Source organism: Chiroxiphia lanceolata, chromosome 1 (genome assembly GCF_009829145.1).
Source record: "Chiroxiphia lanceolata isolate bChiLan1 chromosome 1, bChiLan1.pri, whole genome shotgun sequence".
Classification (NCBI taxonomy): Eukaryota; Metazoa; Chordata; class Aves; order Passeriformes; family Pipridae; genus Chiroxiphia; species Chiroxiphia lanceolata.
Window position 1 is genome coordinate 125382528 of NC_045637.1, and position 25763 is coordinate 125408290.

Genomic DNA, 25763 nt, shown 5'->3' on the forward strand with positions numbered 1-25763 from the left:
TACAGTTCTGGTAACATTTCACAAGAGAGTCTTTTAATTGATTGTACTCTTAAAAAGATCTTTCAAATATCTCTTAGGTACTTTTTCTAATTATGTTCTGATCTATCAGAGTTATATTTTATCAATAGGGATTTGTCATTGTGGTGGCTTATCTAGCTAGTAGTTATCTGCTGCTTAGTTTCATAGGACTTTCTCAGCTAGGCTAGAAAGTCTTAAAGCCTTTATCAAGCACTCTTGCAATACAAATAGGTATTTGCATGGAACGCTTCCAAGTCTTGATTTTTGTTTCTGTTGTGAAAAGGGTATTTATAGAATACTACGTCTATTATTTTTATTAAGAGTGAAGAACATTCTAGCAGCAATGCATAATAAATTTCTATTTATGCAGAACTACTTTTGCTTTTCTGTAGTCTATATTGTTCAGGGTCTTCAGTGCTTTTACAGGTGCTTGAATAGTGGTAGATTAGTTTTTCCTGGCTGAATTCCATGTCAAGAGTAAATTTCTGTACACATAGTTTAGCTCCCTTGTGTTAGTCTGTTACATGAAGAAAAATAGACCTCGGAGAGGTTACTTCAAAGGTCAGGGAATTTCTGTACTTGTAGCTAATGACAAAGTATTAAATAAGATTGAGTTGTGATGTGATATTTTTGGGGTTTTAATTAACTTGTGTTCCTGTGAATATACCTAATGGCAAAGATATTAGATCATATTAAATGTCTGTGTGTTGTGTTATCTGTTCAGGTTTCAACCTTTTCATTTGCTTGTATTAATTGTTGCTGTATAGGGCCTTGCCACAGCAGTCAAGTGTTTCCTAAAGTTTCTATTATAAAATACCTCACTTGCAGTTTATACTTTCACTGGAAGAATTTGGAAGAGAGGCTTAAAACAATTTTGAGGAAAAGTTATTTTACAAAGATATCTTAATTTCTGCCTCTTAGTTTGGCACATTAGTCTACTGTATTAAACCAGTAGGGCACATTTTGAGGGTATGTAACCATTGTAATATTTATAGACTCTTGCAGATTTCCTCTAAATGGATCCATAATGGGAGCTTTACATATTGTTTTTGCATTAAGTAAACAGAAGGAGTTACACAGGTGTTACCTCTCAAAGACCTTGAAGAGCAGAAATGGCTGGGTTGAACTTCTGGCACTCATTACCATATGTCAGCTTGAACCCTGTTCAGTTATCACAAAGAAAACTGAACTTGAGTGACAATAAGGAGAAGCAGGAAAACAAGAAGTAATGATGCTTTTTAAAAAAATATAACACTACCTTAATGTTGGTATTTTGTAGCATAGAAAATATTTGAGCAGTTGACTGTTACTTGACTTCTTTTATAGCATCCTTTCCATCTTACTGTTTATCAAATCCTAGAGCTTTCAGAATGTCAAACACTTATCCAAATTTCCACAGATGCTTGCTGTTTACCAGTCTCAGGTGATGCTCTGCTCCTAAATTTGAACACTGCAGTATAGTGCACCTCGCCTTACAGCATCATTGCTGTCCAAGGGTGACTCACTTGAGAATGGACTAGGTTGGAGAAGCTCTAGTCCTATGTCCAACAATAGCCAAAAGCAAGGGTAAAGATTAAAGGAACAGGCCACTTATGGTGATATTTTACCAGAATATTCTCCAGTATCCAGTAACTTATAGATTTGGGAATTCTTTAGGTAAGATGATGTCTGCTATCAGAGTAGTTTTGCACGAATTCATCTGTTCTACCATTCAACAGTCATAAACTTTTAGCACAGTAGCATGCAGTGGCAAAACAGATTTCCCAAATAAGCTTTTTTTTCTTCTACCTTTACTCAGTCTGGGACTTCAGTAGTGTAAGTCTACAAGGTGAATGATACCCAGGAGACTCTTTACTGCAATATATATTAAAACGTAGTTTCTGTGTTCAGACCCTTTTAGTTTTAATTAAATTCAGTATGTAGACTTTATGACAGAAATGTTACATACCTCGCCTTCCATAGTGAGGGCTTAGGCAGAAGCTGATTGAGATGGTTGAGGCAGAGAAGAGCCATTCCCTGCAGAGACCTAGAGGAGGAAGGAGTGGAGTTATTGTGTTGGGATATTGTGGAGTTGATAAAGATGCAGATGTAGAAGGGGTAGGAGCAGAGTCTTTAAATAATTTATGTTTTCAAGTCAAACCTAACTTTTAACTGTAATTGCATAGATTGTTTTATGTTTAAGGAAACAGGAGTTTTGGAAACTGGATTGATGTAGGTTGAGGTTTTAGTTTGACATAGGCATGGCATTGCTACCCTGTAATTCCCATTGTAGGTAACTTTTTGTGGCAAGTCACTGTTAAACTGGCTTGGTTAAATGATAAAAGATAGCAGATAGCTGTATTCTTTCTGAATATGTTTCTTTGGAGAATTTTAGAATTTGAGGGTAAAATATATAAAGCAGCTGGGATCTCAGTGTCTGTGTATTCTACATAAGCAGCTCCAACTGGTAATTAAGATTAAGATCACACGTGTAGTGACCCATTCAACAAACTTGAAGAGCTTTATTATGTAAAATCTTAGTAGCCAGATATAATAATTTTATATAATAGCAAACCTTCTCTAAAAGACCCATTGGGCTTTTTTTGATCCCAGCAATTACTGAATATGGAAATGGGGCATTAGCCAACTGAGAATGTAGCTGTTCATTTTTTACAACAGAAAACATTCCTGAGAAGAATGTTTGCTGGATTTTTTACATACAGCAGAGAACCTATTCAAGTTCTACTGTACTGTAACTTTTATGTAGTGTTTTAAATCATTTGGAAGAAAACAGAATGGTATAAAAATAAAACCAAAAGGTCTGTTATCTCCCCGGTTGTTTGGGACGTTTTTTGGATTTTTTGCTTAATGCTCAGTAAAAGACTATCTGTAGCCATACTTCCATTAGAGTTGAGATATCAAACTAAAGTGGCAAATATGTTTGATCAAATATGAGTGATCACAAAACTCATGTGTGAAAATGATAAGGGAAATGAAGGGCCTTACACTCTGTAAAATAAAGGCTTTGGTAACCAGGCAGTACAAACACTTACTTGCATTGTTACAGTGCATTAATCTATTCTATTAGAGTAGTGAACTGAAAGTTTGAAAATTAAGTAGACTAATCAAACACATCTCAAATTAAACACATCTCAGATCTAATTGGTTTTGCCGGTTTTTTCCTTCTTCCCTTTCTCCCCCACCCTGCAGTCCTTAGATGACCTTTCAAATGTCCCTTCTGATGAGACAGTTCAGCTCCATGCATACATCTCAGATACTGGTAAGTGAATCTGTTATGATGCCTGCTTACTCGTTTTCCACCATTTATTTTGAGTTTTTTAATATTACAGGCCCTTGAAATCCTAATCCTCTTATTTTTTTTGACCTCATAAAACATTTGAATTCATATTTTCCATTAAGTCCTTGTAAGGGAAATCTTTACAGTATTTGTGCTGTAGGTGGTAGACCTAGATAGTATATTTGTACTTAAAAATTGATTTAAATTTTTTTGTTTATGGTACTAGTATTATTATTACTACTTCTGTCTCTGGAGAATCATTCATTAAACTTAATATTGAGTAGTATTTATTTTAGCAATTACTTAAAGAAATTCTGGAAGCCATCTCTTTCTAGTCATGCAATTATAATTCTTGACTGTTTACTTCCCTTACTATAATATTTTCCCCCTAATTATTGTGTTTCCTTATTGGCAGAGCTTAATTTAAGAAAATTACTTCAGTCTTTATAGTTGGTGGCATTTTTAGGTATCTTTTAAAAAAATCTCAGATAATATTTGCAAATATTCTAGTTAAATGAGATTGGGTAATTAAATTGTGAATTAAATTAAATTGAGCTTCATATACTTTTTTGGGTAGATTTTTACTATGCAATAGGCTTTTAAATATGTGTATTTATATAGTGGACACATGAACTATAATTCAGAATTCAGAGAATTCAGCTACTCAACATTTTAATTAAACTGTTTTTCCAATCCAGTGTGAGAACACTGTGCAATCTAAGTGTCACTGTGTCTTTGTAGTCCTTAGAGAAAGAGGAAAATAATGTGAAAGTTAAGAATCACATTTTGCTTTTTTGTTACAATGGTATGTGATACCTTTTTTGGAGTTAAACTTTGAAGTTTCTATGTTTTGACCTAAGAAAAAGAGGTAAACTTAAAACCAGATGAATGGTAAAATTGATAGTCTTAATGACAGCATGTATTGATAACTATCAGCTTGACTGTGTGTATCCATAATGGTTCAGTTGAAACAGGGAATATGTACAGGTTTGTATTGTAAGATAGTATTAAACTGGGTATAATCTTCTTCACCTCATGTTTGGCAGTAGGTGCATCTTGCATCTGTGAGCAGGCTCTTTTCCTCTGCCAATTATTATCCTTTACTGTGCTTGTGGGCTGTATACAAACAGGATTTACCTCCACGTGTTTCAGGACTCACACTGTCTTGTGTTGCAAAATAAATACTGATTAAAAGACTATGACATAAGGGGCAGCAGGGCAACTTCTTTCCTTTTCTGCCACTCCTGTCCTGAAGCAGTTTTCCTAAAGGTGCAGTTTAGCAGTGCCCCTGAGATGTGGTCTGGTGGCTGCACGGCAAAGTGGTCAATGTGAATGTAGAGGGTAGGGCTTGTGCAGCATCCGTGGGGCTGGGATTTCCTGGCTCCGTTCTCTGGGCAATCTTGGCACCATTCTGACTGCCAGCTCTTTCCTCTTGGGGTTCAGCACTCGATATTTTTCTTCTAGAGGGTAGATGTCAAAGACAAGATGATACTCTGTGCCCACTGTGCACCTTTCTAGTGTTTAATTCTGGCACTGTTAGCAACTGTCACTATCCTATAGGTGCTCCCTGGCTGCTTAGACATAAGCATTATACTTCAGAGAGGTCAAGACTGGAAGCACCACAGACAATGAAATCGATGATTTGTCAGGAAAAGTATATTTTTCGGAGCGTGGCTGCCTTGAAAAATTCACAGACCTTGATTAAAAAGTATTTTCATCTAGCCACGGGAAGATTGTGGGTACTGCATATTGGTTCAATACTTAGAGATACAATATGTTGCCAATTTAAAAGGTGTGCATTGTAAACAATATTGGTTCTAGGTTATTCTCTAGACTAAATGAAAAGTTTTGAAACAAACTACAGTGGGAAAATTCTGTGAAGGAGGAGTGTCCAAGAGGACTTAAATATTAATGAAGATCAAAAAGGTGCTTGTGTCTTTTTCAGACAGCTGTCTGTATTCTTTTCATTTATAAATTGACTTTTCCATAAAATGTGTGTATGCACACAGAGAATATATTGTATATATATGTACAGATATGTGTCTGTATGTATAGTTTCTATTGACTAAAATAGTGAGGGGAGTGTTTTTTATCTTAGAGTTAATAGCAAACTGCCAAGTTAATAACAAACCGCTGATGCTAATAACAAAACTGAAGGCTTGCAGCTTGCTATAATTGTCTTGTATTTATAGATTTTTTTTTGATGGGCAGACTTTTGCAATATGATTAGACTACTTTGCAGACTGGAATTTCTTCTGGTTTCACGGTTGTTTTTCATCCCCATCTTGAGTTCTTTAGGTTCAAATACTTTTTAAAAGATCTATTCATCATTTTAAAGTTGAAATTTTTTTCTGTTTGTTTATGTTTTGCATGTCAGTGAAACGTGTCTAACTTTAAAGCTGCTTAATCTCTGTTTAAGTTTACATAATAAGTTTTTGGAGAGTGTCACTTATGCAGTATTTTGGATAAAAGGATAGCTTACTCTTCTTCTTGCATGTCCATTTTTGTCTTTCAAGTCTGTCATTCCAGACATTTCTTCACTTCACGTTTGTGTCCTTTCGTCTTCCTTCTTTCTGTTTGTTCCTTTTTTATTTTTGTTTTTAAAACTACTAGTCTATGCTGACTCTGACCCATATGCTGTGGCAGGAGTGTGTAATGATCATGGCAAGACATATGCCCTGTATGCCATCACAGTCCATCGGCGAAATGCAAATAGTGAAGAGATGTGGAAGACATATCGACGCTACAGTGACTTCCATGACTTTCACATGAGGATCACTGAGCAGGTAAATTAATCTCACAAAAATCTTTATAGGTGGATGTTTCTGTAGTTTAATAACCAATGACTGTATAGTTGCTCTATCAAAAGGAAATGGAACTTAGAAAGTTTCCCCCCACCACCTTCCTACTTAATTTTACTTCAAAATATTTGTGTGAAAGTCATATTGGTCTCAAACAATTATGTATTAGAGATTAAGAAATAAAAACTGAGCTTGGGAAATAGGTATTTAGGTTTTAAGTGAAGTGTTAAGAATCGGTGGGGTCCCAAAAGGGAGAGCTGGTAGCAGTTCACTATACTGCTAGACAATCTGCCTTTTACTGCTGTACTTGTATTCTCAGCCTCTTAACCCTCCTAAAATGAAAAAAGGAAGAAATAGAGAGTTGTAGTTTACCAACTGGTACAAAGTAGAACCTGCTGATATGAAAAAATGACGAAAATACAGTGCTTTTAAAAGGAGGCTGAAGTACTTTTAAACCAAGCCTTTGGAGAAGTCAGATTTGACTGCATAACCTTTGAACTAGTCAGAAGTGTCAGTTTATATCCCTTTACTCTGTTATTAATAGAGAGGTATAGAGAACAAATTCTGTGCAGGTAGGTTAGCATTTAAAAGTCACAGCAGTAATAAAAATGGAAAAGGCTTTATTGAAAAAGCAAACGCGTTGAATATTTGGATTAATTATAAACAAAGTCTGACTTTCCTTTGAATTTGTGATGGTCTTAGAGTGCTGTCAATAAATTTGAAATACGAACTTTTGCACTCCTTCAAATTGATTCTTTTTTTTTTAAATGAATTCACTGTTTTGAAGAATTCTGGGTCTTATAGTGAGTTAATGTTCTGCTGATATGGGGCACTCATTCAAAACTAACCTAACTGCAAATGACTAGAAAGAAATGGCAAAAGCGAAAATGTTCAAAGTATGAAGGCTCAATGTTTGTTGTTGCTAAATCTGATTTCTTTGAATTTCCAGAGACTAGAAACATTATCCTAGAACACTAAGATTGAAAAAAGTAAACAAATTCCTGTGATTCTCTGTAGCAAGACTTCCAACGGTTTTGCTTTATCTTGACAATAAAATAGACATCCTTACTGTCTTATGTGCTTGTCTGAGGCATTTTAAGGGTAAGGGTTAGAATCACTGATTTAATAGGAAGGGCAGGGATTGTTTAGGTTCTTCAGAGAAAACAGATAGTTGGTCCAAAATGGAATTGGAGTTAGCTGTGTATAGAATCCATATGAGTTTTTTTCCTTGAAGTACTGAATAGATTCACACCAGTGATTTTAGTCAGTCATTTGGAGTAGATACCTGTATTTAAAATAGAGACTGTTAATTGCTTACTTTGCTTCTGCTTAGATACAAGTCTCCAATTAAAAACTAGACCATCTTCTGTTCAGTTATTTTCCCACATGACCTACTTGCAAGGGAATGGGATTTGTGAAGTTGGAAGGAGTTATTTTTTGGTGCTTCCTACAGACCATAAATTTTATATGAGCTTTGTAACCTTACAAAGTTTAATGATGCAGGAAGAGATTTTGCAGGGACTGAATGGAATCCATCTCATTAAAACTGTAATTTTGTGGTCTTTTCTGGAGAGAAAAGGATGCAATCTGTTTCAGGTTGTTCCTTAAAGCCTAAATACTCTATGTTTCTCTCTTTACTGCCTTAAGAATATTATTTATTAATTACAGCAAGTCTGGATATGTGGATAGTCCCGATTCTTCAAGCTTTGTTCTTGTCACTTTTTTATTTTTGTGCATTGTGCCAATTATATTCAGCCTTCTTAAGTGTTAGGGCCTCTTCTTTCCCTGCTGCTTCCCCAGAACTACCATTCTTTCTGCAAAACTGGAACACTGTCATTACCTGTAGAAAAGGCACAGGTGATGCCACACTGAGCATGGTATGATAAGCTATGTGTAAGCTGGGTGCTGCCATGTCTCCAGGGATGAAAGCTTAATAATTCCTTAGTAGGCTTGATCAGGATAGGAAAGGGAAGAGATTTCAGAAAGATTTACAAGTTCCCTTGATGTAGTCTCATAACTCTAGTAACTTCAGCCCAAATAATAATAATAAATCTCGAGCCTAAGCCTTTTGCACACTGTATGAGTCTGTATGTCAAAAGTGAGTTTCACATGTGAGTTCAGAAATTAAATTTTGCTCTTGATAATCTCCTGGGAGTTTTCATACATTTGTTGACAGTGTATCTTTCATTTTGGCTTCTCTGAGGATTCTGAGTGCCAGGCATGATGCAGAAATTTTTTTTTTCAGATGTTACATGGTTGAATAGGTGAATATAATGGCCTTATATGGAGATTTGAAACTCCTGAAAACAGAACAAAAAAAATCTTCTCTTTTTTCTAGTTTGAAAACCTTGCAAATATACTGAAACTTCCTGGCAAAAAAACATTTAACAATATGGACAGAGAATTTTTGGAAAAGAGGAAAAAAGATTTAAATGCTTATTTGCAGGTAAGCTGTTACGTTTTTTGACTCTGTGCTTGGTTGGAATTATTAAAAAAAAAAAAAAAAAAGCTGTGTTATAGGTGGTATACAGTCCTTAACAAATATATCATAAGAGCTTGATATTGTCTAATAGGTTTACCTTTTCTTTGCTGTTTTGGTTTGTTCTCGGCTGGTTCTGTCACAACTTTTCTGAGCTGGTGAGGTTCCAACTGTGTTGATTTTGAGCTTTACACCACTGACTTTCTTCTTTAACACACGTATCTGTGGCCACTTTCTCTTGTACTGTTGCATATGGATTTCTGTGGCACCCACTTTGGTGGTGTAGGAAACCACACAGCTTCTTCATTCACATAAGACCTGTGTCAGCTCAAGCAAAGGAATTCGGTTGTCTTACTTCATAGGGTCATTTTGCATTAAAGTCTGTTGACCAACTCAGTGGAGACATTAACAATAAATAATGAAGATGAGTAAAATATTCTTAAATAACAGTTTGAGTGTTCATAAAGGTGTATATTTTTCTGTGAGATGTCATAATGAACATAGGGGTTAAAATTATGGGAATTAACAAGAAGCCCGTTGCTTCAATCTTGAGAATAGTGTAATGTTGGAATAAAATTGAGGAATGAATGAAAAAAATACATTGCAAGATGCAGTGTCTTTGATTGTGTCTTGTTCATTATTTATTATAACTTTTAAAACTTATTTTACTCAGCTCTTGTTAAATCCTGAAATGATGAAAGCTTCTCCAGCCTTAGCCCATTATGTGTATGACTTCCTGGAGAATAAAGCCTACAGCAAAGGGAAGGGGGATTTTGCACGGAAGGTAAGAATGTTTTGCACTGTCAAGGGAACTTCAGAGCATTCGTTTGTGCAATGATTGCATTAAACAGACAAGTTGAATTGATATTAAACAGCTATATAGCACTTTGAAAGCAGCTTGCAAGTGAGTTGCTTTAATACTTTTGAGTGGCAAAGTATCTAAGGACCCGTGGAACCAAAAATTAACATTTTAATAATAAGTATATTTTTTTTGTATGAGGAGGAAATAAAATTTTCAAATTGGACTTAACACCAAGACGACAAGTGTGTTTGTTGCAAGTTGCTTTCTGTCAGACATCTGTGATTTATTTTTTTTGTGGTCTCATTCCTTCTGGTTTCTTTTTTCAGTTCTTTACTCTGTATTTGCTGCTGTTACCATGCTTTTCACTCTTCAGCCCAAAAGATATGTGCTTCCCTTCAGAAGCACCTGTTATGTACTTAGGTGTTGTAACCATCCAGAGTCATTGGTCAAATTCAGAGCTCTGGGCTGTGCATCCTTTTTGTTAAGCCACCAGAACTCTCTTTAGACAAGTGATTCTTTGTTCAGTTGACCAGTTTGTGTGGGCATCTGCTTTGTAAATGCAGTAATTTCTAAACTTTTAGTGATTTTGGTATAAAAAGCATCTGTGAGACTGTTGTCACTTCAAGTTGTTGTTCTACCTGTATTCCTTTAACTGAAACTGTTAAATATTTATCAAGGTTTATGTAATGGCTGAGTAAGACGTGATTTCCAGCTTATGAGACTCTTTATAGCTTAACTTTTTTTAAGGGCATCACACTAATATTTGTGTCTCTTTTGGACTGAATTTAGAGTATATACTGAAAGAAAAATTGTAACAGTTTCTATGGAACTACTTTATGGTTTTAATTATACTGAAGCATATTACTCCAGTGCTGTTTAAAAGAGGCATGTTTCAAAGATGAAGAGTTGAAAGCAGAAGTGAAACATCTGGAAGTAGAAAACCTGGAAGGGAGAAATGGTATTTAATGGAGAAGAAAAGGAAAATAAATTCAAGCTAAGAAAAGCCAAGGGATGGGAAGTGGAAATGACTCAGGAAAACATCTGTTGAAAGATGTAGATAGCTACAGTGGGGCTGTAAGGAATGAGAAATATAGATGCAAGTGAAGCTAAAACTTTATTCTGCATTCTGTAATGAAGTTAAATAATTTGAGTTTTCTTTTATATTATTGGTCTCTGGAACAGTGTGATACTTCTCATAGTGTATTAATTTACTGGTACCCTCATAGATTATGCCATTCTGGTTAAACATCTTCCCCTTCAGATGGACACATTTGTAAACCCACTGCGTAACTCTATGAGAAACGTATCAAATGCAGTCAAGTCTATCCCTGACAGCCTGGCAGAGGGAATGACTAAAATGTCAGACAACATGGGTAAAATGTCAGAGAGATTGGGACAAGACATAAAGCAATCATTTTTCAAGGTAAGAAAATATTGATAGTTAATACATACAAGTAAATTAATAGAAGATTCACTATTGACTCACTTAAGCCAATGTTATATACTATAGAGTCAAGTCATTAAACAGAAAACCAATCTGTTTTTTACCTGCACCTTTTTAATAAGGTTCAGCAGTCATTCTAGTACAGATATGGAGTTCTCTTTTTTTATTAAGTAAATTCTTTTAAGATGGCATCTACATACATACATCTACACACTGTTGCAGTGATCCTTCACTTGATTCAATGCAGCCACTTGAGAAGAACATGAGATTCACTGATTTTCGTATTTTTTTAATGAACTGTTCTCATAAAGCTAATTTCCTGCATCTATTGCATTCATGAGGAAAAAAACCACCATATATTTTGAAACTTAGAATAGGGAGATAGCCTCTTTTTCTGCTTACTCCTTGCTGAATTCTGATTTAAATTAAATTTTCTTTCTGTTTTTCTAGCCATCTTTCCTCATCTCTTACATTTCTAAAATATGATAACTTAGAGGTGGGGAATTGGTAGCATGGCATGCCATCTAGCAGTCCTGTAATAACATGTTCATCTTCCCTTTGTTTCTCTTCCTCTTTCTGTGTGTAGCTGTGAGGTCTGGTCAGGGATTGTCTCATTTTGTGTTACCAAAGCAGTTAGATGTGGCAGATGTAAAACAGCAATTGAGATGAGTGAGTTAACCCTTAAACCATGAAAGGGAATAATAAATCAGTAGCTGGGGGCAATTGGTGGATTTTTTTTGTTTTGTTTTTGTTTTTTTAAATTCTTGTGGGATAAAATAACTGTCTCTGGAGTTTCTCATTGCTGGTAACTTCCCTGGTGTGTGACCAACAGTATATCTGCAGTTATACTCATGGGGAAGTCCGTGACTAGGCAGGACTTAAGATCAATAGGAAATGCCAGAAGCAGTATCGGGCTCATATGAATTTTTAGGTGGGTTTCAGTTGAAACACTGGACACTTAGGGAATTATGTGGATTGTCTTAAAGATGTTGATAACTTTGATAGCTATAGGAGAATATCTACAGGTTTGATTTTTGGTTTTGGAAGTGAAAGGACTGCTGTATATTTATCTTTTGGACTTTTGACCAAAATGTTTTAGTTTCATAACCAAATTGCTTATGAAAAATTATCTGATTTATTCATACTCCAAAGTATTTTTTCCTTCATAAACATAATCTTTTTTATTATAGGTGCCACCTCTGATCCAGAAAACCTATTCAGATCCTGACCACTGCCGTGTTGCAGCACCAATTGATGACAACGTGAGTCTGACATTTGTCCTTTCAAAGTTGACTCCTCTGAAAGCAAAGGAATGAGTTACTTATTCTATGTTAAATTATACTTTTTATTGTTTTCTGACATTATTATTACAAATAGTTCTTAAGTTTATAAAAGGAAACTTACATACTTGTAAAATTAACATCTTTGTTAGTGTTGAAATGGTTTGCACAATGTGGAAGAACTGTGAGAGTGTACATGCTACTGCTTCTGTGTTTTGTGGTTGGGGGCGTTATTTTGTTGGTTTTTTTTTTTTTTCCACTCCTCCCTCCAGTTTCTTTCTGTTAAAGACAGTGTGGTACCAGACTGTTAGCATAATTTCAGCTGACATTTTATGGATCCAATTTCTGATGGGACTTTTTAAAGAGCGTTTGTTTAGTGGATCAAAAGAAGTGTTTGCTGTGTTATTGTGAAGCAATCTTCAGAATGTGTTTCTGAATAATAAACTTTTAGTGTGAAGTAGTAATATTACCAACTTGAAAATGAAGTTTAAGCTCCTGGTGTTATCATAAACTATAGTATTTTGGTATTGTTTTGATTGAAACATTGATCATATATGTGCAAACAACTGGGGAAAAAAACCTTTTATCTCTAAGTAGGACAGAAAAACCATAAGATTACCAGTGATTATATGAAATTTGCTATGGTCATAAATCTGCACCTGCTCTGCCCTTCATGTTTTGAGTTTTTTGGTCACATCACAGCATTTCAATTTGTCTTCTTGTACGTAACTGCTATGAAGGCTTGGTAGATGTATTTTTCCTCAGCTAACATAGCCTTGAGTTCTTCTGGATTTTCTTTTTCCGCATTATTTTTCACAAAATAAGACTATCCCCAAGTTTGTAATTACAGTTGGAATTAAACATCTTTGATGCTCCTGGAACTTTTGTTTTGCACAGGCAAAACAAAATAATATAATTCAAGTATATGAGCAGCTTCTCTATAGGTATTTCATTGATCTTCTGATTAGAAGCTACAGTTCTTGATAGTTTCTAAGTTAAGATATCAAATGCTACTTAAAGGCAGATTTCAGATATTTTCAAACCTTTCAGCTCTCAACTTCTCTTCTAGGATGCTTTGCTCACAACTTCCAGTCACTAAGTTAGACAAAAATATGGCAATTGGTATGGAATTTTACATGGAGAGGCAGTACTGTAAAAGCAAGCTATGGATCTGTACATCTCCAGCTGGGTTATGAACCCACTTGTCTGTGTTCCAGGTGTATCTAAAGATGTAGTTGTGTGGTCTACCAAAATAATAATACTAACATGTTTTTTGTAAACTAATCTGTGTAATGTCATCTATTAAATAATAAATTTATGATCCTTTTTTTAATCTCCGAGCATCAAACCACTTGACAGCTATGCAGGTTAGAACAATACCTAAAAAAAAGGCAATTCAGTGCAATGAAATGTCGTTGTTTTTAGCATCCATAAGAAAATGATGCCACAGAAAAGAAAAGCTCTTTCCAGAGTTTTCATGTTCAGCTCTTTCCAGAGTTGGAAGCATGGCAACCAAAGGAAGAGGTTAGGAACCAGCTCTCTCTCTAGGACATGTATTAATTTTACTGAACTTTTTTTGATAACTCTTGACTTTTGAAATAACTATTTCTTCTTATTTTAAAAATTCAATGTATATAAATTTATTTTTAGTTTTCAATCTTTCTTTGCTATTAATGGTGTTACAGATGATTTAGGGAAGATTTCACATTGTTGTGCTTATACTGAGCTACTAAAACTGTAGCTTTCTTGAACTGAAATAAAAGTTTACTGAATTTTTTTTTTTTTCTTGGTGGTCAGGTGGATGACAATATTCCACTGAGAGTAATGCTCCTTCTTATGGATGAAGTCTTTGATTTAAAAGAAAGAAATCAGTGGTTAAGAAGAAATATAAAAAATCTGCTTCAGCAACTTATTAGAGCAACATATGGTGACACAATTAATAGGTACTGCTTTTCTTATATTGAATAGTGTGTGAGTGAAACTATGTAGTCTGTGTTTATAAATTCTTCTTGGTATTACTAAATTATTGTGGTTTAAATCTGCATGTATTCCCCTTTGAAGAGGATCAGTAAACCAAGAACAAATGTGATGCAAAATGGAGATAAACACAAAACATCGCTGAAACTCTTAGTAACTCTTAGTAACTCTTATGTGCCAGAGAACTTACAAAAGAGCTTTCACATACCAACAAGAATTCAAATTCCTGTGAACATCACTTAATACTGATGCTTTTTGCCCTGTGTTTTACACTACACTTTTTGTTAATAATATTATTTATTACTTTTGGCGCTATTTCTGCTTACATCTCTTTCATGCTACAAATTATGTGAACTGAGTTGCTATGTAAAGTTTCTGCTCTCACACTTTAGAAGATGCAAGGGGGCAAGGAAAAGGACTGTTATGGGATCTGTTCTGCCCCCTCCATTTGCTCTGTAATTCACATGTATCCTCATTCATGCAAAACCAGTTAATAATGCTTAGTAAGTAATGTTTCTTGCCTTCAGTTTAGAGGTATGCAGTTTCCAGGATTGCCCTTCTAATAATTAGTTTCTGAAATATAAAAAAAATGTAGAACAAAAAAAAATCTAAGTGCAGATTTAGCGCTGCGTTGTCACTTTGGATTTAGTACCACGAATTAAAAACTTTATTTCTAGCAGGTGAGAAGTAGTTTCCTATTACTTTTTATCATGATATTCCTAGCTGTATCATTACTTTTTACCCTTCACAAGTATATATGTGACATTTTCATCATCACTGTTAAACATATAGACTTGTGGTACCAGTAGGGATGTAACCATGTAATAAAATGGCACTTGGTCTTTCTCAAATAATACCTCTTGGCCAGGTGGCAACTACCTTGAAACCTGTGCTTCCAAGAAAATGCTGCCCTGTTGAATGACTCTGAATACTTTTTGCTGTTTCCAGATTGTAGAATAAGTAGCAGAGTTTATGCACAGCATGCTGCTTCCTTATTGGAGAGATGGCTGCAGTACTGTTTTGCTTCTGCATTTGGAGTCATTCTAGATACTCATGGCTTCATCTGCTTCAGCAGTCATACCTTGTACTGGCAAGTTCTTGGGATTTAATGGCATTCTGCAGCAAAATTGTGGGGTTTTTATTTCTTAGAAAACTAAATTCGAATTGTGGTTAGGGAAACAGTCCCAGGATTATGGTGATATATTGATGCATATATCATTTCTATAAGCATCCTAGATTTGGATATAGAACTGTGTGTATGTGCTGATGAAGGAAGGTCTGATGAATGATCAGTCTATATCTCCTATTAAGGGTTATGAGGTAACTGCATACATAAGTATGATATTTTGAGATTCTGAATAGGTCTTTTGCTTACAGAAGCAGAACTTTTGAGTGCTCCATGAAGAGGAGTGCTCTACGAGCAAACCAGTTATCTAATGCTGATGGGAGATGCAACACCATTTTTTCCAGCCAGCTTCATCATCATACACGTACTGAAAAAGAAAAAAGCTTCACCTTTAGGGAGTGATCAGTGAGCTTAGATTTTTATCTTGAGAATCACTGTTTGCCTTGCCTATCATAGAACCTACTTATGAAATTTGAGAAAGTTGAAATTTTAGTTTGTCTGTCCTAGAGTGCTCTTCAAAGTGCTTCATTTATATGTTCTCTGTTCTAAAAATTAAATGAAGGTCTTTGTTGCTTTGATTTTAGAAAAATAGTTGATCATGTTGATTGGATGACGTCTCCTGAGCAAGTAGCAGATGCAGTGAAACGCTTCAGGTATGTCTTTTATCACAGATGTTAAATGTGAAGTACTTGCCAATTGATGTCTATTATCTGTGTATCCTTTCTATTGATCTTACATCAGGAAATTGTTATCACTCCAATGAAGACCAGTTGGATCATACAATTCATACACTGCTTTTTACCTACGTTAAGTGAGAGAAAGTAATTGTCACATGAAGAAGAGTATTTTTGAGTTTTCTCCTCTACCTTAAAAAACTTGTTAACCAGTCTAGAAGAGTTAGAATACGGGTATACTTAGGAATTTCATCATTCATCCCTACTGGATATAGTGTCTTGTTTGGATCGATGAAGGCATGTACATGCCTTGCTTTTAAAGGCAAACAATTAGTACTAAAAGAGCCCTAGTTCTAAGATAATACCTTTCACATTGAGCAGGTACAACAGAACTGAAGTTTGAATTTGAAAGTATCAAAGGCTCTGTCTCAATTTCCTAAAAGTCTTAATGGCTTCTACATTGTTGTTGAGAGTTACCCACCATTTTTTTTCCTATAGTTTACTGGTTTGTTTTTTTTTTTTATTGGGGTGAAAGACATAAAGTAGGGTGGTGTATTCACCAAAAGGTCATACTTTATGAGTATTCTGATATTCTTTAATTAAACCGAGCGAGAAAGTACACTTTTTATTCAGTGTAGTGCTTAGGTCTATTTTATGTAAGAACTATATGGTATTTGAATGGTTTTGGTGTTTAATATTTTATTACAATTTTATTTCATCTGATTCTTGTACTAAAAAGTGTATGGTTTACTAATAGGTTGAGTGTGTTGTACTACTTGCTTTTGATTTCTTCTTCGCCTTTTCTTTTTCCGCTTCTAATATTTGAAGTGTATGTTAGGTTGTGTGCAAATTACTTTCTTGTATGTATTTTGTGAGGTAGCTTTGAGGGATTTGAAAGAGCCTTTCACTTGATAAAATGTTAATGTATTTTGACAGATTTGCTTTTGTTACAGAGATGCTTTTTGGCCCAACGGCATTTTAGCAGAGACTGTTCCACGAAGGGACAAAGCTATTAGAATGAGAACAAGAGTGGCAGGGAAGACCAAATTACTGGAAGTAATGCCAGGTGAGTGAGTCTGGGATTGAAGCCTAATAATCCTTACTATATGTTGTTACTGAAATTAATGTCAATATTCTTCTTGATTGTTTTAAGTATCGAAAAGAAATACTGAACATATGAACTGTATTTAAATCAAAAGATTTCTAAATATTAAAGCATTGGACATTTTCACATGTATTGTGAATTTGCAACTGTAATTCTCTTAGACTCAATCCAGTATTTAGCTCCACTAGAGGATTTAAGTTTAGTGTGTGAAATATATTCCAATACAGTATGATTTCTTGTAAACTAACATGGTTTTCATGTATATAGGGTAAAAGTGAAGTAATTTTCAGAAATCCTTTCTGTTGTAAGAGAACTTTTAATTTAATCATGATGTGTATAATAGAGGCACTGTGACTTCAAATTTCAGGCTACATAGTTTGAAAGACTTAACATTCAGTTAAAGTTTGTTAATATGTAGAATTTAGTTTAAACTTCTGGCTACTATTTTTGTAGATGAACTGAAGCACATCATAGGCGCTGAGACTACGCGGAAAGGCATCCTTCGGGTCTTTGAAATGTTCCAGCATAGTCAACTGAATAAGAGAATGGTGTACGTGTTTCTGGAGAGATTCCTAGAAACCTTATTTCCACAAAATAAGTTCCCTGAGCTCTTCAACAAACTGCATTCACGGTCAAAGCAGATGCAGAGATATAAGCAGAGACTACACTCTACTCAAGCGCCTTCCTTACAGAAAAGGTGACACTTCAAACCTATTAAGCTGGTGTATGTTTGTCCAGGACTAATTACTTGGGCATATTCTCTGGGGCTTCAAACTCACATGCTGTCATTTCTGCACCAGTCTTCTAGTGTCACATATTAGATTATTAATGCATCTGTAAGACCTGTGGATCTTCTCATCTTCACTTGTAATTCAACCACTACCAGAAAGGTTTGTGTGTCTTAAATGATTTGGTGCGTCTTCATGCAACCTTGAGAAGAAAACTGGCCCAATATACAAGAATGCTGATCCCTTCCGTTCCTGAGTCGATGTTTTGCCAGTGGTGAAAAGTGCCAGACTGTTCAAGTAAAGCACAACTATGGTGATACAGCTGAAGAAAAGGGTGTTTTGGCACTGGGAGATAGTGCAATGTGTGAGAGTCAGGTGGAATTGTTCTACATTAAGACTGTTGAGGCTCTGTAGGGCTATTTTAACATTCCTGTAAAGGCTGAGCTAACAGGAAAAGCAGTCTCTGGAATAGTAGGTTCATAGGAGAAGGGAGAAATAGCTATAGCCCCATCATAGAAGTACATTTATTAAAGGAAGGTTGAGGTAATTGGCTTTTATGCCACATTTATGTCACCCTTCATGTTTCGAAAATTAAACTAACATTATATCTAATGGGGGTTTTAGTAAAGGCAGAGGTGCAGTAGAAACAAACCCTTTATTCTGAGTATTCTGTAGCTTTAAGGGCCATATGCTGCTCTTACAGCACCTGGCATACATTTTGCATGTAACTTCAGTGGAGAAGGAGCATCATATTTATGTTCAATTGGTCTATATGAACATATGTCAAGTTGATAGTTGTAGAAGGAAGGGGGTATATGTTTCAAAGAGGATGGATGTTGTGTTAGAAGCTGAGGAAATTGCACTAAGACACAGTTTACACGCAACTCCCCATTAAAATCTGGAACACTTTTGGGATGTAAAAGACTATGTCCTACTTAATTGGAAGATTCCTTGCCTTTTAGTGTGTAAGCCTCATATGGAAAAATGTTAGAATTAGTTGGTTCCTCACAGGTAAAAGATTTCATTTGTCATATGCAAACACTTGGAAATTTCTGAACGCATATCAGTGTATATATGAAAATAAAAAGGAGATAAAACTACAATATTTTTTTAAATAATTTTTTTATTTTTTGCATAGTGTAAATTTTAATACAAATTTGACATCAAGGCCCCACATCCATCTGTTTAGTTTCAGTGAAGAAGTTCTGTCCAATTAAAAATACAGTAACAACAAATCTTGTTTGGCCACAGCATATCTCAGTTTGTGTTTTCTTTTTCATAGTCCCCAACTGTTTGACCATCACTATCTTGAGTGAACAGAAAGTAATCTTATAGAGTCCCTTTTTTTCCTGAATGCTAAACACAGGGTAAGATACAGCTATGGACCAAGGATCCCAAGGATCCTTGTAGTAATTTGTGTCTTAATGGGAACAAATGGTCCTTTTATGCGAGAGAGGAACATAGACCTTTTATGAAAGCATTCTAAGAGAAGATAGAAGGCTCTCGAAGGACCTAGTTAAATTGACTGAAGCCTCTATATAGATCATTTTTTCTCATGGACTCTATTAATGAAATGTAGCCTTTTATCATACTACTTAATGATGATCATATTGTACTGTTAACATTCTCATACAGTATGCATGGGCTCAAGTGCACTTGTTTTTTTCTTTATTGCAGAACTAAATGCTGTAAATTAAATCCCTTTCTTTTCTAATCCTTAGGAAGACAACTTCGTAAATATGTAAGAACCCCTCTCCCTTCCTCTCTGCAGATTCTGTAAAAGTGTGATGGTTAAATGCTTTTGAATTTAACAAAATCCTTGAGTTCTGTGTGAAGTAAACAACATAGCCAGCTCCTATTGTTTACATGCCTATACCTTCCTCTAATGTCAGGGTGCTCAAGCATAACTGATATCTGACTGATGACAGATCGTTCAGCAGTTGTTCTTGGTGATACAGTAAATATCTCATTAATCCTACCAAATCTAATTTATGTCTTTTAAGTCATGAATTTGTTATTCAGTATGAAAGTGGGAAGTTCAAATACTGTTTTGTCAAATCTGTGGAACCTTTTATCTATCTGTAGGTACCATGAAAAATTTCAAGAGGATAGTGATAATATACAAATTTGGGATTTTTTTTTTTAATTATCTGGTACATTTCTGTACAAAAATAAAATAATATCTCTAGAAATGTGAACTGAACATAATACACCGTGCTTTTTATTTGTTTTACCTAATGAATTTATTACATACATATACCTATACACACATTTATATATGCATGTGTGCATATGTATATATGTATTGAAGTTTAGTCTTCTGTATTTAATTACAGAATATTCCTAATTCAGTGGTGCCTGTTGGCTGGCAAGAACCATCAGAAATGAATACTTTCTGTTAAATTGAGTTTGTATGTATCTTCATTTAAATGGTTTTCCTGTCAATGATTTAAAATACCTACCCTGTCAACCCATGCAGCCTATTATCCTAGAAAGTTTCCAAAACTGAATGTTAATATACAGCACTTAAGTGTCTGGATGTATCTTCTGGCCTTTGGGTGCTGTGACTGGCCGCTGAAAATTGTGCCATTGTCAACAAATGCACTTGTTTTTTAGCCTTAATTATTTTTAAGAGAAAAGGAGCAATTTTTCATTTGGTTCATCCTCAAGCTTGTGCTGCTGGTGTTTGCTAGAACTAAACAGTAAATTTTAAGTTCTACCAGAATGTGTACCAAAATAAAACTATATAAATTCCACAATCTAAATTTTAATTTTGTGCAATATTTTCATTTAATGCATGTGTATTTGCATAGCTGTAAAATAAATGAATTTTTAATGTTCTGAAGTCTAGGTTAAACATGTCTTCTCAGCTGAACAATTTTTGCATTCTCTTGTTGCGTTAGTTTATTTAAGGACTTGTTTTAAAAGTCTTATTTGTTACTCTTTTGTTAATTCCTTTGTTCTCAATGATCTTTGCTCACCTGAGCAAAGCTCATATATTACAAAGGAAGAATCTGGAGAACACATCTCATAAATAGAACTGTTATAAATTACTTGTGCATATCATTGTACAGTGTGTCAGCTGTGTGCCTAATTGTTCTATTGATGCTTTTCCCTTCCCTTCCCCCTCCTCTTGTTTCTGTAACAAAGATTGAACATGAAACAGGCTGCCATGGTCACTTCTACTGAATGGCAGAGGACTCTGAATTTTTTTTTGGAGTTTGCATTTATGTTCTGTCCAATAGAAAGCTAAAAAATTACACTAATAAAGTATTAACAGGATTGTTATGAGTCTTTGTTTATTTTTAAAATAACTTTCTCACTAGCAGGTACAAATATTTTGCAAGTCTGGAGAAAAATCACTGAAGATAAAACTGTCGCTATTTAAATAAAGCAATGATTCCTTGATTTATTTTTTTTAATGTTTTATAAACTGGTTTTACTTTTAACAAATTAATCTCTATGTTCATTTTTGACCAGTGTTTGTAAAGAGTCCTGTATTTTAAAAGGACTTACACAGAAACAGTGAGATTGTGTGATGTACCGGGGTTTTTTTACTCTTTCTTTTTTCCCCCTGGGTTTATTTTTGCAGCAGCTGGATGTACCATGGGACCACAATTGTTACCCTTGATATATTTATTCCAGCTGTTTCACATTCATCAAAAAGATGTCCTGAGCTACAGAGATGTTAGTTCTTTGACCCTTGAGTGAAGTGCTTACCACTCTCTCTAGCTTTCACGCTCTTGCTACAGGATACATATCTCAGGAATTTCACTAGTAGACTACAAGTTCTTATTAGTTGAAACTGTTATCCTAGGATGATCTAATTGCAAAAAATATACTCCATAATAAGCTTGTTTTTAGAAAAGTCATAAAAATATCTACCATTTGCTGAGGTTTATATTTGTCTGTGGCTTCTTTAACTCTTCAGTCTATCCCATTATGTTTAATTTTGGTTTTGATGTCTAGTGCATGTGTGAGAATTGCTAAAGTTTTGTTAAGCTGAGTAGTCAGCATCACTCTGCATTGTCTTAACTACAAATTTCATAAAATTTATCTCTTGGAAGAAAGGAAATTATATCGTGAAAACAGTGATTTACTTATATATTTCAAAAGAAATTGAGCTTTTATTTCGTTAAACGGTTGAAACATCTATGCCACTGTAGGTGGACTCTTAACTCGACAGTATTGGGGACAGGAGTTAAATTCATGGGTGATCCTGTAGAGGATATTAAGTGGCATTCTTTCCAAATAAAGTGGTAACTTACTGAAGTAAGAATACATGAACAATTACTTGAGCAGTCATATGTTTTCTGAAGTTAAATACAGATTATCAGTAGCTTGTATGGACTAGAGTGCAGGTGGGTACTAGACAGGAAAACATTTGTTGAATTTTTTTTGTGACTGAGGTGGGAAAAGAACCTACTACATTCTGTGTCCATTCTGGTGATGTCTGTATGCAAAGAGAGAAGGCACTTGTTATGCTCTTAACTCTAAATGGCATATGAAAATGTGGTTGAGTTTTATTTTATATACGAGATCATCTATTAAATTCATAGTTGGGAAACCTGGATTGCTAATTCATATCTAAATGACAGTCACAGCTTCAGCTATCCGTGTTGATGAAAATCAGGTGAAATATTTGTTTTCAGTGCATATAAGATGGTGACATTCTGTGGCCATCATAGCCTTTTTCTTTTGGTATTGTGGACTAGAACTAAAAAGAATCCATGAGAAGCTACCATTTAATTTTAAAGTTACTTTAACTGAAAACTTTTGTATTGATTATTTATTTGATGCCAGGTCAAGTGAATGTTTAGTAAACTGAAAGAGAAGTGCTCTCATAATGGGTCCATTAAGCTGTTTCTTAGAAAACAGTGAAATTTTTTACACGGAATTTAGAAACAGCGTGTGCAGTACAATATTCTCACTAACTTAGTTCATTAACTTAGAGGATTGAATGAACTGAAAATAAAGCACTGCAGAAGAAAAACTGAGGTGGGTCAGAAATATCTCTCAACTTCTGATTTATTTTAAAAGCTTAAATAAACCCCCCACCAACCTCCCTTCTCTCCCAATACTTTAAGCTTTCACACTGCTCATACAAATTAGACTGTAAATAATTGAATTTTGCAGGTCTATTAAAATTTTCATGCATCTCTAATATTGTGTGCATGTGTGGTTCTGACACTTAAACATTTTGCATTAAGCGTTTCACACCAGAAAAATACTATTTCACAAGCAGTACTCATTTCCTTTCCCATTAGCTATTTGTAGGTTTTATCACAGATCGGGAGAAGCACTCTCCAAATAAAGTGCCTAGTGTTTGCAAACTGCTTTTGTTTTGTTGATCACATCAAAATTAGTTAAATCTGCATTGACCAGTCAGCTCAGCTAGAGAATATTTCTCTTTTTGTTAAGACAAAAAAGACCAAGTACCACCACTAGGAATTGCCAGAGGTAATGTCCACTTTTTCTCTGATTGTTTTTTTAATCAATCAACAAATCTTATTTTCCTTCTTCTAAGGAGGCCTAAAACAAGGAAGTCTAAAATACACATCTGTAACCACTTTTGATAACATTAAGTTGTAAATACTTACATAAGTGTATGTGTGTGTTGCAAAGCATTAAGTACATTAAGCATTAGTATTGCATACAAGCCTCCTTCAGTCCGTTTTTGTGGAACTTTGCAATTTTAAAATTGTGTGTAGAGAAACAAAATTATGCTTTTGATTTTTTAGTTTAAAAATATGACAGCCTTAACACTTGTTTTGAAGAATTCTTTTTGTTTGATTATTTTCTTTTTTTAATCTAATCAGTACTTTTATACTAGTTATAATCCCTCACATCAAAATGGTGAAGGAAAAAAAAGAGAGAAAGGACTGGCATACATTTGCATATATTCTTCTGGAACATGGAATGTTTTCAGCTACTTCATGTTTTTCATTAAGTTTCTCTTAAAATATGAACAGTGTAAACACCTTTACTCTGAGTGATGCCGTGCATTGCTTAAACAGCATTGGGACTAGCTTAAAGGTAGAGGGATTGTGTCTGTAGAGAATATGTGGGCAAAGAATTGTATTTTGTGGGCATTACAGATGTTCAGAACATGGAAATACCTGAGTTGTTAAACAATACTTTTTCAATATAAATGCAGAGTGAAATCTTAACTAACAGAAGCTGATTACAAAATAGTAATGCACATACTGGTCGAGCACTGGAACAGGTTCCCCAGGGCAGTGGTCACAGCACCAAGCCTGCCAGAGTTCAAGAAGCATTTGTACAACACTCTCAGGCATGTGTTGTGGCTCTTGGTGTTGTGCTGTGCAGAGCCAGGAGCTGGACTCAATCCTTGTGGCTCCTTTCGAACTCAGGATGTTCTGTTGTATGATTCCTGAATTGCTGTCTGAGCCTGTTTTGACCATGTAGCCTTTTACCTTCTACATGGTGGCCGTTCCCTTAAGTGAAATGAGAAAGAAACCACATTTTGGACTTCTGTTTCTGTGCCTGTTTTTTATGGGCCTGGAATAATTTCATTTCAAAGAATATTCTCTTTCCTATTAACGATTCCACATATAAGTTAAAATCTGTTCTAATAACCTGCTGCATCTTTTAGGTCATTTCAATTCACAAGTCGTAAGAAGAAAATAATGCAAGGATAACTACCTGAGGTTTCCCATATTTGCTTTGAAGTTAAAAAAATTTTACTCTTGATTTTATTTTAAGTTATGTTTGAAGTAATCCAGGCACTTCTTTTATTGTTTGTGCTCAGTAGATTTTGCAGCAGCAATTGTTTAATCAGGGTAGGAATATCTTTGAAAGACTGTTTTTTGTTAAACTAACTTAAAAAAGAAGTAAAATATTTCCAAATAAATTTAACCAGATAAAACACTTTTTAAAATGTGCTCTATTTCAATTATAGTCAAAAGTTAACCATTTTTTTATTCCTCAAATTGTTTTGTTATAAACACAAGCAGGGGAGAGTATGTTTTTAAAAGCAAATATATTTTGAAGGAGATTGCATAGTGCACGTGTGGAGTTGAATGATGCATGTGAGAAGGTACTTGTGAACAGGCAGTGAAGTTACTGAATGCAGTTAGGAAGAAGTGGAGTAGAGGAGCTGATACTCCCTTGAGTTGTACAGGTTAAAAAGAGGTCAGGCAGTGGAGTTCTTGGATCTACACCCCTTCTTCTTGTCTATCCTTCCCGCTCCCTGCAGAGTGTTTTGTTTATGCTTTATGGCTTCAAAATTCAAGGAGCTTGTCTCCTGGCTTGATTTGCTGCAGACATTTCACAAGAATAATTGGTCGTATGAGATGAAAATAAATACTTCAGAAATATTTATGAATTTCCATCCAAAACTTCATGGCAGCAAGTTCCAGACCTCTGTTCTCATTTATTCTAGCCCTGAATCACGTTCCCAGTCTACATTCCTCTCTCTTCACAAAGTGTTTTATGTGCTGTGGTTTTTATCAGTGTGTGATAGGCCAATAGTGCCTGAGATCTGCAGGGTATAAAGAAAGTGATTGTGTATGATCTGTACATGTGGTAAGGGAGCTGCAGTGGGGGAAAACTGACACACAGCAGGTGTGCAAGAAATAAGCAAAAACATTTTACTATGATAAAGATCATGAAACCGAAGGCCAGAGAATGTGAACTATTCCTAAGACCCCTGACATTTTCATAAAGTGGTCTTATGGTACACGCTTGCCATCATCTGTTCAGCTGTGGAAGGTTTTGGGAAAAAAATGTTAATTCAATGCTGCTGTCTTTGACAAGTTTCGAAACTTCATGCTATCACACAAAAGTCTGTAAGCTTAATTAGTGGAAGGTATAGCTTGAAGTATTTTCCCCCCTAGCACTCAGTCTTTGGGCATTGCAGCATTTTTGGGGTTGTATGTGGGTGAATTATGTTCTGCAGTTTGGTTTGAGGGGGGCAGGAGGGAGTGAGTCTGTTTCTGAGCCCGATAAGATAGGGCTGAATTTTTTCTGCAGCCAGGCATGATGGGCAGGATGGGCATATCCTTGCACAGACGGAAGTAAGTTCCGCCA

General features: G+C 35.1%; 1 protein-coding gene across 2 annotated transcripts in view; it reads left to right on the forward strand.

Moving 5' to 3' along the window:
* Window positions 1-20993, forward strand: part of SNX13 (sorting nexin 13) — a 67949-nt gene extending 46956 nt beyond the window's left edge. The window contains exons 17-26 of one of the 2 annotated variants that reach the window (XM_032686323.1): window positions 3208-3277; window positions 5942-6081; window positions 8435-8542; window positions 9249-9359; window positions 10639-10800; window positions 12012-12083; window positions 13899-14044; window positions 15789-15857; window positions 16832-16944; window positions 17437-20993. In XM_032686323.1, coding sequence (XP_032542214.1) covers window positions 3208-3277; window positions 5942-6081; window positions 8435-8542; window positions 9249-9359; window positions 10639-10800; window positions 12012-12083; window positions 13899-14044; window positions 15789-15857; window positions 16832-16944; window positions 17437-17684 — 1239 coding nt within the window. In that variant the 3' untranslated portion in view covers window positions 17685-20993. Of the gene's footprint in view, window positions 1-3207; window positions 3278-5908; window positions 6082-8434; window positions 8543-9248; window positions 9360-10638; window positions 10801-12011; window positions 12084-13898; window positions 14045-15788; window positions 15858-16831; window positions 16945-17436 lie in introns of both variants that reach the window. The other variant, XM_032686316.1, reaches the window with a different exon arrangement.
* The last annotated feature ends 4770 nt before the right edge of the window (window positions 20994-25763 follow it).